Source organism: Salmo salar, chromosome 19, assembly GCF_965601325.2.
Source record: "Salmo salar chromosome 19, fSalSal1, whole genome shotgun sequence".
NCBI classification, from domain to species: Eukaryota; Metazoa; Chordata; class Actinopteri; order Salmoniformes; family Salmonidae; genus Salmo; species Salmo salar.
The window spans coordinates 65,563,952-65,577,170 of record NC_138309.1 but is presented as its reverse complement, the minus strand read 5'-3'; the positions used below and the strand labels follow the sequence as shown (position 1 = coordinate 65,577,170).

General features: G+C 41.4%; 1 protein-coding gene across 2 annotated transcripts in view; it reads right to left on the bottom strand.

Moving 5' to 3' along the window:
- The window catches only part of plxdc1 (plexin domain containing 1), a 95,351-nt gene that overhangs the window by 54,332 nt on the left and 27,800 nt on the right, over positions 1-13,219 (bottom strand). For both annotated transcript variants that reach the window (XM_014158685.3, XM_014158687.3), the window contains exon 2: positions 5,350-5,510. In XM_014158685.3, coding sequence (XP_014014160.1) covers positions 5,350-5,510 — 161 coding nt within the window. The remainder of the gene's footprint in view (positions 1-5,349; positions 5,511-13,219) is intronic.

Sequence of the window (13,219 nt, the reverse complement as noted above, 5' to 3'; positions counted from 1 at the left end):
CTCAGAAAGCAATTTGCATTGCTAGTTATAGCCTAATATTAGCTAGCTAGCTAAAATTGAACCTAGTTGGTTAGCTTTAGCTACCTGTAGATTCATACTACAGCATTTCATGTATGGTGGCTAGCTATGAAAATCAGTTTGTATTGCTATTAGTATGGGTTGGGATTATGGTTCATTGTTTAGCTAGCTAGATAATGTTACATGTCTAAACAAAAGACTACACTTCGCTAGATGATTACCCATTAAGTTAGCCAGGTGTGTCTGGGGATGATTACGGCCATCTATTATATTTCACGAACATGTGTACATGTCTAGACAATAGTAACCCATCCACTTAGCTAGATGTGGCTGGGGGGTGGTTATAGCATTTCTTTCACATGACCTAACAATTTAGACAACTGTGTCTGGTAGGGGTGCGCCGACATATCCATATTCGTATCCGTAAATTGACAGTTGAATCGGATTATACTCGTGATCGGAAAAAAACAAGTGCTTTAATATGCCTAAATAGATGTTGGCAAAACACCTCCCTGCATGTTCTCACTGCAAAAAAAAAAGCTGCAGATTAAGAGCAGTGCGCAGAGGGGTGGGTTTGTATGTGTGTCTGTCCTCAATTTGCAGCAGGCAGCCAAATTTGCTCTCACTCAGTCAGAATGCGCATTAGCGTTTAATCTTTCCCAAACCCTTGCCCCACTTGTTAGATAATATGCACATTGATAGCAAATGTCCTCGCCATGTTGATTTATCATAGTAACTGGCAGCAGCAATCTAAATGATCAGATCGAAAACATGCGAGAGAAAAGTGTTTGGATGAAATTATGAAGCGAGTGGACGGAGAAATACAGCTTCATTCTATCCAATCAGAGCAGCAGGTTCAACGTACACCCGCCCTTCTCTTTAGACAGACAAACTAGCCAGTTTAGTTATTAAGACCACGCATATGAGTGACTCAAAGACAGTACAGTATGGTTTAAAAACTCTGACACGTTAGAAACATGCTTGCTGGTACCACAAAAAAACATTTTTTCTGATCATAGATAATTACAAAAAAATACTCTGATCATAATCGTATCCAGAAAATTGCCAATATCAGTTACGATACTCGTTTGTCTGACTACTCGGCACACCCCTAGTGTCTGGGTAAGCATCACCTAATAATGATACAATATGTATACTATATTTTTATCTGGACACTTTCTATTTTTGATAGTGCTGCTATGCAAATATACAAGTAACTATTTCACTGTACCGTTTACACATTCTGCATCCTGTGCATGTGACAAATAAACTGATTTTATTTCATATAGTGTGTGTTTACTAGAGACGTTAATGTGAAGAACAACATAACCTGCACCAAAGTCAGATTAGAATATAGGCCAAGGATTAGATAAAATGTATTTTTACCTGGAGTTTTTCCTTATTGTAGGTTACTACTTTCACCACTTTTAGTCTTGAAATCTTTGATTCTTTACTACACTACCTTACTTACTCTGTTTAGCACATGTGAATCTTTAAAGAGATGGGTGGGGCTAAGGCTTAAGAGGGTGTGAACGATGTGCAATAGTTGTAAACAAAGAAGAGCTCTCCAGTAGGTGTACGAAAACATTCAAGGGCCATTTGCTCAAAAGTGGGGTTACAAGTTCAACTTTCACCGCAGAATTATTTTCCTATTGTTCTTCAACTACAGTGTATGCTATACCATGTTGTAGTTCTGAGTCTCTACTTTTATCCAATGTAAAAAAAACACAATTTCTAATTATTTTGCTACATAAGACTGAATCGAGGCGGTCGGTCACATATTGTCACATGTACATTGTGTAATTTACAGATAATCCCTAGCTAGCCCCATAGGGATATCCAAAGTCAACCCAAATTTATCACAGGCATTATAATCGGGTCATGTGCAGCTGCACTCTGCATTGATGATTCCTTGTGTGCTGCCAACCATGGGCATGTGGGCAGGATTAAAACAAACCCAACCTCTATTTACGTTGTGATGCAGTCAAGCATTTTCGCAACACCCGCAATAACATCTGCTAAACACGTGTATGTGACCAATAAATTTGATTACCACAAGTCTCACAAAATTCAGTTTTGGACGAGCTTGACTATGACAAATTAAACTATTCACAATTTTTCCATTTTGACAGTATAATAAATGTTTGACTCATATACACTGAGCATACCAAACATTAGGAACACCTTCCTAATATTTAGTTGCAAGTGACATCAATAAGGGACCATAGCTTTCACCTGCACAGTATATCATGCAAAGAGCAGGTGTTCTTAATGTTTTGTGTACTCAGTGTATATGCCATTTAGCAGACGCTTTTATCCAAAGCGACTTAGTCATACGTGCATACATGTTATGTATGGGTGTTCCTGGGTATCAAGTCCATTACCCTGGCATTACAAGTGCCATGCTCTACCAACTGAGCTACAAAGGACCATATAGGCTTTGAATATGAATCTTTGTCAAATCTACTCAAGAAAAGTCTAACTGAAAAATGTCAACAGTAGGATTCTTCGGCGATGTCCTCAGCAATTGTTTTCTGTGCTAGCTACATCTGGAAAATTTAAATAGGATGTTCATATTCCCTTTAAAGGCACAATGCAGCTATTTTTAGACCTATATCAAGTCATTACTGGGTAAAAATGAAGTACCTTACTGTAATAGATTTCCATTAACTGGGCACAAATAGCTTTTTAGCAAAAAAAACTTTGTCAAGCTAGAATTTAGCTAGGACTGTCTGAGAATGATCTGAGTGGGGAGGGGAAAACTAAAAACGGTCTCTTAATGGCAGAGTGGTTTGGAACTGTGTTATTGGTCTATTAACCAATTTACCGTATGGTGATGTCACCATGGAAAGCTGAAACTCCCTCCCATGCAAACCTGCGGATTAGAAGGTCCTGTGTAGATTGTATTTTTAACCAGCAACTATCAGAAAATAACAATGATCCATTTTTTCTTCAAAATGTTAGTTTTAGCTGTTGTACAATATGATAGAAAAACACAGGAAATTGTTTTATTTTGACTGTACTGAGCCTTTAACATTGTGTTGTGTTCGTATTCTTTTTAATAAGTGAGGCATGTTTATAAATGCTTTATAAATGCTTTAATGGGAAAATAGTATTGACAGTACATTGACTGCATAGAATTCATACATAGACCTTTAATGTGGCGTTATAGATCAGTGGCAAACTGCACAGTTAATTAACCATGAAATGCTTAGCTATAAATGCTTAATGAATGGGGAAAATAGATAAGCTTTACTTTGACTGCATATAATTCATAAATAGACCCTTTATGTGTACGTTATAGACCAGTATGCGCAACCTAATAGGGATGTGGAGGAGGGCTGTTAATGAGTTACGAAAGAGCCTTGGCCCTCAACTACACGATTTTGATGTGTAAAATTTACCCTGAACACTGGGGATCTTCATGCACCATTGACCTCATTGAGAAGAAGAAGACCATACTTTAAGTCACGGGCCTATACCGGCCGGTGCGGGAAATGGGGCTAGTACAGGCTATATAGCAGCATCATTTTCAAAATGTGGTTTGGCCTTTAGGCATATTCACTAACACTGGTATGGCAGAAGCACATTTTAGAGAACAGCCATAATGATGACACTACGCTGTCATTGTAATGATGCATCTATTAAGATGCCTAAATGGGAGCTTTTGCATAGCATGACATGAATGCGGTATAGATATGCTATGGATATATTTCATTAACCTTTAATGTGGTTAAGACCTGTTATAACACGTTCATGAAATACTTATAGATGTGTAATGAATGTGTTATGGCTATGTAGTCAAATTAAATCGTTACCCTTGATTCAATCTAGAGCAGGAGGCTATTCTATTGTATTCTTAATATGTATGGTTGTGGAAGATGGTAGTCCTTATGATGGGAAGATGATAGCTATGATGCTAGTTAGTATTTGAGATTGGAGTTAACTATTGTGCATAGTGACACCAGGGGTCCTTTCCATGTACTGTATTTTCATTTACACCAGGTGGGGGAGCTGTATACATACTCTAATGATCTCAGTGCTTTGGCATTGTAAGCCTCTGTATCTATTTAACAGATCTCAGAACTCGATCACATTATTAATGTGTGCCTTGCTTCAAGGTGACAGAGAGCAATGGTGCTGGGGTTTAGGTGTGGGCTGGGAAAGTGGAGCAGTTAAATGCAGTGTTCTCAATGACGATCTGGCTGCTCCACATACAGCAAGTGACCCACTTTCTCTCCTTCTCCAAGCCCCAACACAAGGCACTGTTTCTGGGGGAATCTCCGGGTCTGAGAGGAGAGCAGCTCCCCAGACTTTGCCCAGGGCTTAAACACCTAAGCTGCGTTAAGATTGGTCAATGAGAGCTGCTGTGGTGAGAGGTTAGTTAGTTAGGGTCTTGTGTGAAACCAGACGACACACACACTAAGTTACCAGGACAAGGCCAGGATCTGTTGTCAATTTGTAGTGCCAAGGGTAGTAGAAAAGCTAATCACAATTTATTTGGCAAAAATTATACTTATGTGGTAGTAAGAGCAAGATGATACACTGGTCCCCACCACACCAACTAATCCAACATACACATTTAAACACACATTTTATTAACCAAAAATGTATTCCCATTCAAAATCCTATTTTCCCTAACCCCAAACCCCTAACCCTAAAACTAAATGTAACCTTAACTCCTAAACCTAACCCTAATTCTAACTCTAAACCTAACTCCAAAGCCTAAAATAGCCTTTTTCCTTGTGGGGACCGGCAAAATGTCCCCACTTTTCCGAATTGTTTTAATATCCTTGTGAAGACTTCTGGTACCCACAAGGATAGTAAAACCAAACCACAAACACACGGTGGAAAAACCCATCTAGGGAAAACTCGCTTGCAAACACCCATACACCTGTCATTAATATCCCAATAGCAGTCACCCCTGATAAAGGGTCATAGCTTCAGGCAACGTGTTCCCATTGATTGCCCTCATCTGCTGGGGTCACACACTGCTGCCCATTAGCAAAGTGCTTAGCCATGCATTGGGATGTGGTTATTAGCGGTGACTAATGAAGATGTTGCTAATTACCTACTACCAGCTGTGTCACAGAGAGGGCCTAGGCTTTAGCTCACAGGGCTAAGAGTGTTATATGGTGTGCAGGAGACGCAGTCGGTCACATGAGCCTGATCCTGAGCAAACTGATGTGGGTGCTAGGATGGCAACTAACAAGATGCTGAGCAGAGGGGAAAATAACAATATTGCTATCTATATCATCACAGATGGCTGCCTGTTAGTTAGACCTTACCACTACAAGAGTTATACTAAACATAACTCATTAAATTTCTCACCACCACATGGGTCATGTTGTCGGGCAGGGTATCGATGTCCAGTCCTCCCCCCAGTGCGTTGCGTACCGCTCGGTTCTGACCATGTTTGATGGAGGGCTGCTGGTCTCGGTAGGTCCTGCCCATCTCAGACGAGCCCCCATCTATCCGCAGTGACGTATCATCTAAAAATATGAAAGATGACCTAACAGTCAAGATAACATGGCCATTCGATAGAAACAGCAATATCATATCCCATGCAAACTATGAGAACACCACAACAAGAAATATATAACTGATTAAAAACAAACTGTACTCGGGGGCATCATGCACCCCAGAAATCTGAGGGGGAACAAAATACGTGAGAACGTACCCCGCCCCCCCAGCCAAAAATGTATATTCTTATGCCACTAGTACCCTAACCCGTAATCCATATTGTACTTTAAAAAATAGAAAATATTTATGACCAATGGAACAAGCAGTGATCTACCTACAGTGCATTTGGGAAGTATTCAGACACCTTGACTTTTTCCACATTTTATTAGGTTATAGCCTTATTCTAAAATGTATTCAATTGTTCCCCCCTCATCAATCTAATACACAATACCCCATAATGACAAAGCAGTAATCGGTTTTTCAAAATTTTAACACAAGTATTCAAACCCTTTACAGCCTCGAGTCTTCTTGGGTATGACGCTACAAGCTTGGCACACCTGTATTTTGGGAGTTTCTCACATTCTTCTCTGCAGATCAGGTTGGATGGGGAGCGTCGCTGCACAGCTATTTTCTGGTCTCTCCAGAGATGGTCGATCAGGTTCAAGTCCGGGCTCTGGCTGGGCCACTCAAGGACATTCAGAGACTTGTCCTGAAGTCACTCCTGTGTTGTCTTGGCTGTGTGCTTAGGGTCGTTGTCCTGTTGGAATGTGAACCTTCGCACGTCTGAGGTCCTGAGCGCTCTGGTGCAGGTTTTCATCAAGGATCTCTCTGTACTTTGCTCCGTTCATCTTTGTCTCGATCCTGACTTGTCTCCCAGTCCCTGCTGCTGGAAAACATTCCCACAGCATGATGCTGCCACCACCATGTTTCACCATAGGGATGGTGCCAGTTTTCCTCCAGACGTGACACTTGACATTCAGGCCAAAGTGTTCAATCTTGGTTTCTTCAGACCAGAGAATCTTGTTTCTCATGGTCTGAGAGTACTTTAGGTTCCTTTTGGCAAACTCCAAGCGGGTTGTCATTTGCCTTTTACTGAGGAGTTGCTTCCGTCTGGCCACTCTACCTAATTGGTGGAGTGCTGCAAAGATTGGAGAACCATCCTGAATAGAGGTCGACCAATTATGATTTTTCAATGCCGATACCGATTATTGGGGGGCCAAAAAGGCCGATGCCGATAAATCGGCCGATTTAAAAAATATTTTTTTCTTTTTTTTTGTAATAATGACAATTACAACAATCCTGAATGAACACTTATTTTAACTTAATATAATACATAGATAAAATCAATTTAGCCTCAAATAAAATGCCCTATTCAATTTGGTTTAAATAATGCAAAAACAAAGTGTTGGAGAAGAAAGTAAAAGTGCATTATGTGCCATGTAAGAAAGCTAACGTTTAAGTTCCTTGCTCAGAACATGAGAACATATGAAAGCTGGTGGTTCCTTTTAACATGAGTCTTCAATATTCCCAGGTAAGAAGTTTTAGGTTGTAGTTATTATAGGAATTATAGGATTATTTCTCTCTATAGGATTTGTATTTCATATACCTTTGACTATTGGATGTTCTCATAGGCATTTTAGTATTGCCAGTGTAACAGTATAGCTTCCGTCCCTCTCCTCGCTCCTACCTGGGCTCGAACCAGAACACATTGACAACAGCCACCCTCGAAGCAGCGTTACCCATGTAGAGCAAGGGGAACAACAACTCCAAGTCTCAGAGCGAGTGACGTTTGAAACGCTATTAGCGCGCACCCCGCTAACTAGCTAGCCATTTCACATCGGTTACACCAGCCTAATCTTGGGAGTTGACAGGCTTGAAGTCATAAACAGCACAATGCATTGCGAAGAGCTGCAGGCAAAACGCAGTAAAGTGCTGTTTTGAATGAATGCTTACGAGCCTGCTGGTGCCTACCACCGCTCAGTCAGACTGCTCTATCAAATCATAGACTTAATTATAACATAATAACACATAGAAATACGAGCCTTAGGTCATTAATATGGTCGAATCCGGAAACTATCACGTTAATTCTTTCAGTGAAATACGGAACCATTCCGTATTTTATCTAATGGGTGGCATCCATAAGTCTAAATATTCCTGTTACATTGCACAACCTTCAATGTTATGTCATAATTACGTAAAATTCTGGCAAATTAGTTCGCAGTGAGCCAGGCGGCCCAAACTGTTGCATATACCCTGACTCTGCGTGCAATGAACGGAAGAGAAGTGACACAATTTCACCTGGTTAATATTGCCTGCTAACCTGGATTTCTTTTAGCTAAATATGCAGGTTTAAAAATATATACTTCTGTGTATTGATTTTAAGAAAGGCATTGATGTTTATGGTTAGGTACAGTCGTGCAACGATTGTGCTTTTTTTGCAAATGCGCTTTTGTTAAATCATCCCCCGTTTGGCAAAGTTGGCTGTCTTTTTAGGAAGAAATAGTCTTCACACAGTTCGCAACGAGCCATGCGGCCCAAACTGCTGCATATACCCTGACTCTGTTGCAGAGGTGACACATTTTCCCTAGTTAAAAGAAATTCATGTTAGCAGGCAATATTAACTAAATATGCAGGTTTAAAAATATATACTTGTGTATTGATTTTAAGAAAGACATTGATGTTTATTAAGGTTAGGTACAAGTTGGAGCAACCTTTTTCGCGAATGCGCACCGCATCGATTATATGCAACGCAGGACAGGCTAGATAAACTAGTAATATCATCAACCATGTGTAGTTAACTAGTGATTATGATTGATTGATTGATTGTTTTTTATAAGATAAGTTTAATACTAGCTAGCAACTTACCATGGCTTCTTACTGCATTCGCGTAACAGGCAGGCTCCTCGTGGAGTGCAATGTAAAGCAGGTGGTTAGAGCATTGGACTAGTTAACTGTAAGGTTGCAAGATTGAATCCACCAGCTGACAAGGTAAAAATCTGTCGTTCTGCCCCTGAACAAGGCAGTTAACCCACCGTTCCAAAGCCGTCATTGAAAATAAGAATGTGTTCTTAACTGACTTGCCTGGTTAAAAAAATGTTTTTAAAAAATTACAAAAAAAATATATTTAAAAAATCTAAAATAAATATCGGCAAATCGGTGGCCAAAAATACAGATTACCGATTGTTATGGAAACTTGAAATCGGCCCTAATTAATCGGCCATTCCGATTAGTCGGTTGTCCTCTAATCCTGAAGGACAACCATTTCCACAGAGGAACTCTGGAGCTCTGTCAGAGTGACCATCGGGTTCTTGGTCACCTCCCTGAGCAAGGCCCTTCTCCCCCGACTGCTCAGTTTGGCCGGGTGGCCAGCTCTAGGAAGAGTCTTGGTGGTTCCAAACTTCTTCCATTTAAGAATGATGGCGACCACTGTGTTCTTAGGGACCTTTAATGCTGCAGAAATGTTTTGGTACCCTTCCCCAGACCCTTTGACCTCATGGCTTGGTTTTTGCTCTGACATGCACTGTCAACTGTGGAACCTTATATACTGTAGACAGGTGTGTGCGCCTTTACAATCATGTCCAATCAATTGAATTTACCACAGGTGGACTCCAATCAATTTGTATAAACCTCAAGTATGATCAAAGGAAACAGGATGCACCGGAGCTCAATTTGGAGTCTCATAGCAAAGGGTCTGAATACTTATGTAAATAAGATATGTTTGTTTTTAATACATTTTCCCAAATTTTTAAAAACCTGTTTTCGCTTTGTCATTATGGGATATGGTGTGTAGATTGCTGAGGAAATTGTTTTATTGAATCCATTTTAGAATAAGGCTGTAACATAACAAAATGTGGCAAAAAGTAAAGGAGTCTGAATTCTTTCCAAAGGCACTGTAAGCATACCGCTTAACTTCATTGATAGCCTGAAATGGCTTCTTGGTAGATAGTTATGAGGTTGGGACATTGGGAACCTATCTGGGCTAGCTAAAGCCAACTTCATAAAACTGCTAGGTGGCTAGTATTTTATTTAGAATTTTTAAACAGGACAAATCTGAGGCGGCATGTGCCCGTGCCCCCTATGGGCATGACACATCTGGTTATACTTGTAAAACAATGCCTTCTGAACATCACCCGAGGTCCTTGGTGAACCTTAAATCTTACTGCCTTATTTGGCACCTAGTGTTTCACCAGTGACTTGGATTGGTCTGTGGGTTGTGGAGGTATTACCTTTGAGGCTGACACAGACGTGTGCTTAACACAGACGTGTGAAAAAGATTCATGGAGTTGTGATGCATTAGGTGGGAAAGATACTCATCAAACCATAAGTCACAACTGTGTGCGCCTCATAAGGAATACAGGCAATGAACAGAAACATGGATGGAAGTTTAAGATTCACATTTAAGATTCACAGCAGGAAAATCTATAAGTCACAAAACTATCTCTGGGAGACCACCAGGACACCTTTGCAGAGACAAATCAACACGACACATCTGGACAGACAGTAACACTTCCGTGTGTGTTTGCTTTATGATGAGCCTTGTAACAGAATTTGATTCAACAGCAAATCAGCATATGAGTCATATACAATTGGCGGGAAGAAGACAGTGACCATTAACATCCATATTACAGCAAGTTAGTGTGACTTAATATCTTGGGATTTTCTAGGTTGTAGGCCCAAATAATCAACTGGGTTAGCACTCTCTGGCTTTAGCATCACGCCACATGTGGAAAACGTTATCCCCTGCCACATTATGAGCAAAAGTTTCAGGCTGAATGAAACTTTCAGGTTGAATAAAAAGTACTTTTGTAAGAACCGTGCAAGTGGTCAATAGTTTCGTAAACACATGCTGTAATTGAGCCAAAGTATAATTAAGGAAAAACAATTAGTCTGTAGAAACAAATAGTGTTTTGACAATGCCAGGACATGTAATCCATAGTACAGACATTCAAATCACTTAAAGGGTAACTGTAGTGCCTCTTTCCGCCCTCTCTGCCCCTTTTTCCTTTGAAAAATGCTTGAAAACAGGGAGCGTTATGTTGAGTGTGTCATCTCTACCAAAGGTGAGTTCATTCAACAAACCTACCACCTGGTATCAATTTCAGTTGAACGATTTGAATTTACATTCCAAAATGTTATGGTGAGGCCGCAAATAGCACATTTTTGTATGGATTACTGTATGGATTTTGTATGGATTTAGCGACAATATTCAAACTGAAAATGGCTTTGATATCTCTACTACAAGTAATAGAAAGTCGCTGCAGTTTAGACCCGAAGCAGACACAATCGCCGCACTCTACCTCCTCGATGGCTAATTCACACTCCAATCAGAGACGGAAGAGGAAGCGAGACATCCCTCTCATCTCTTCTAGTTACATTACAGTCAATGAACTAAGCAGACCAGACTGCTAATGCATTGGTATCTATCTCTGAGCTGTTTCCTAAAACCATTGTTACTAAAGTTGCACTTGAAAACGCTCACTATTTACCGACTGCTAAGTGCTTAGATGCTTCTTTGCTCTCCCGCATCAGTTTATACACAGAAGATCTCCACTAAACATAAACATCTTGATTCTGTCTCTCTGTGACCGCCAATAACCTCAGAACAAAGTTGACTACAAAGACAAACTTGCCAATGTCTGTAATTGTTTCAAACAAGCAAAGGCTAAAAAAATCCTTCAAATTAAAACTGCGATGACTGCATTAAAAGATAACAGTATACAGTATAGGCTACATAGGCCTATATACACTGCTCAAAAAAATAAAGGGAACACTTAAATAACACATCATAGATCTGAATGAAAGAAATAATCTTATTAAATACTTGTTTCTTTACATAGTTGAATGTGCTGACAACAAAATCACACAAAAATAATAAATGGAAATCCAATTTATCAACCCATGGAGGTCTGGATTTGGAGTCACACTCAAAATTAAAGTGGAAAACCACACTACAGGCTGATCCAACTTTGATGTAATGTCCTTAAAACAAGTCAAAATGAGGCTCAGTAGTGTGTGTGGCCTCCACGTGCCTGTATGACCTCCCTACAACGCCTGGGCATGCTCCTGATGAGGTGGCGGATGGTCTCCTGAGGGATCTCCTCCCAGACCTGGACTAAAGCATCCGCCAACTCCTGGACAGTCTGTGGTGCAACGTGGCGTTGGTGGATGGAGCGAGACATGATGTCCCAGATGTGCTCAATTGGATTCAGGTCTGGGGAAAGGGCGGGCCAGTCCATAGCATCAATGCCTTCCTCTTGCAGGAACTGCTGACACACTCCAGCCACATGAGGTCTAGCATTGTCTTGCATTAGGAGGAACCCAGGGCCAACCGCACCAGCATATGGTCTCACAAGGGGTCTGAGGATCTCATCTCGGTACCTAATGGCAGTCAGGCTACCTCTGGCGAGCACATGGAGGGCTGTGCGGCCCCCCAAAGAAATGCCACCCCACACCATGACTGACCCCCTGCCAAACCGGTCATGCTGGAGGATGTTGCAGGCAGCAGAACGTTCTCCACAGCATCTCCAGACTCTGTCACGTCTGTCACGTGCTCAGTGTGAACCTGCTTTCATCTGTGAAGAGCACAGAGCGCCAGTGGCGAATTTGCCAATCTTGGTGTTCTCTGGCAAATGCCAAACGTCCTGCACGGTGTTGGGCTGTAAGCAGAACCCCCACCTGTGGACGTCGGTCCCTCATACCACCCTCATGGAGTCTGTTTCTGACCGTTTGAGCAGACACATGCACATTTGTGGCCTGCTGGAGGTCATTTTGCAGGGCTCTGGCAGTGCTCCTCCTGCTCCTCCTTGCACAAAGGCGGAGGTAGCGGTCCTGCTGCTGGGTTGTTGCCCTCCTACGGCCTCCTCCACATCTCCTGATGTACTGGCCTGTCTCCTGGTAGCGCCTCCATGCTCTGGACACTACGCTGACAGACACAGCAAACCTTTTTGCCACAGCTCGCATTGATGTGCCATCCTGGATGAGCTGCACTACCTGAGCCACTTGTGTGGGTTGTAGACTCCGTCTCATGCTACCACTAGAGTGAAAACACTGCCAGCATTCAAAAGTGACCAAAACATCAGCCAGGAAGCATAGGAACTGAGAACTGGTCTGTGGTCACCACCTGCTGAACCACTCCTTTATTGGGGGTGTCTTGCTTATTGCCTATAATTTCCACCTGTTGTCTATTCCATTTGCACAACAGCATGTGAAATGTATTGTCAATCAGTGTTGCTTCCTAAGTGGACAGTTTGATTTCACAGAAGTGTGATTGACTTGGAGTTACATTGTGTTGTTTAAGTGTTCCCTTTATTTTTTTGAGCAGTGTATTTCAACCATGACTTTGAATACAATTGCTCTAGGAGCTGATCCGTCGTCAGTATTGTGAAATAATTCTAATGTTAGTGTAAGATTTGAATGGAGAAAGCTGATATGAGAGCAGCACTGCTTTTCTTTCGATCCTATTGACACATGCTCCAACGACGCACTTGAACGTTCTCAATACATGGTGTTTTGGGAAACGCATGTGAAATCTTCGGCAGTTGTAGAAAGATGCATTATTAAAACCCTGGTAAGCTTAAGTTCCATCACTACTGGGAAACCGTTCCCAGGAAGTTACCAAAGTTAACATTTTCAGTCCAACATTGGCTGTTTAGCCAATTATATTATAACTGTAGAAAGGCCGTAAACAGGATTTGAGTGTTTGTGAGGTCCGGAAGAGGGGGGGGGGGAGGGATGTTTT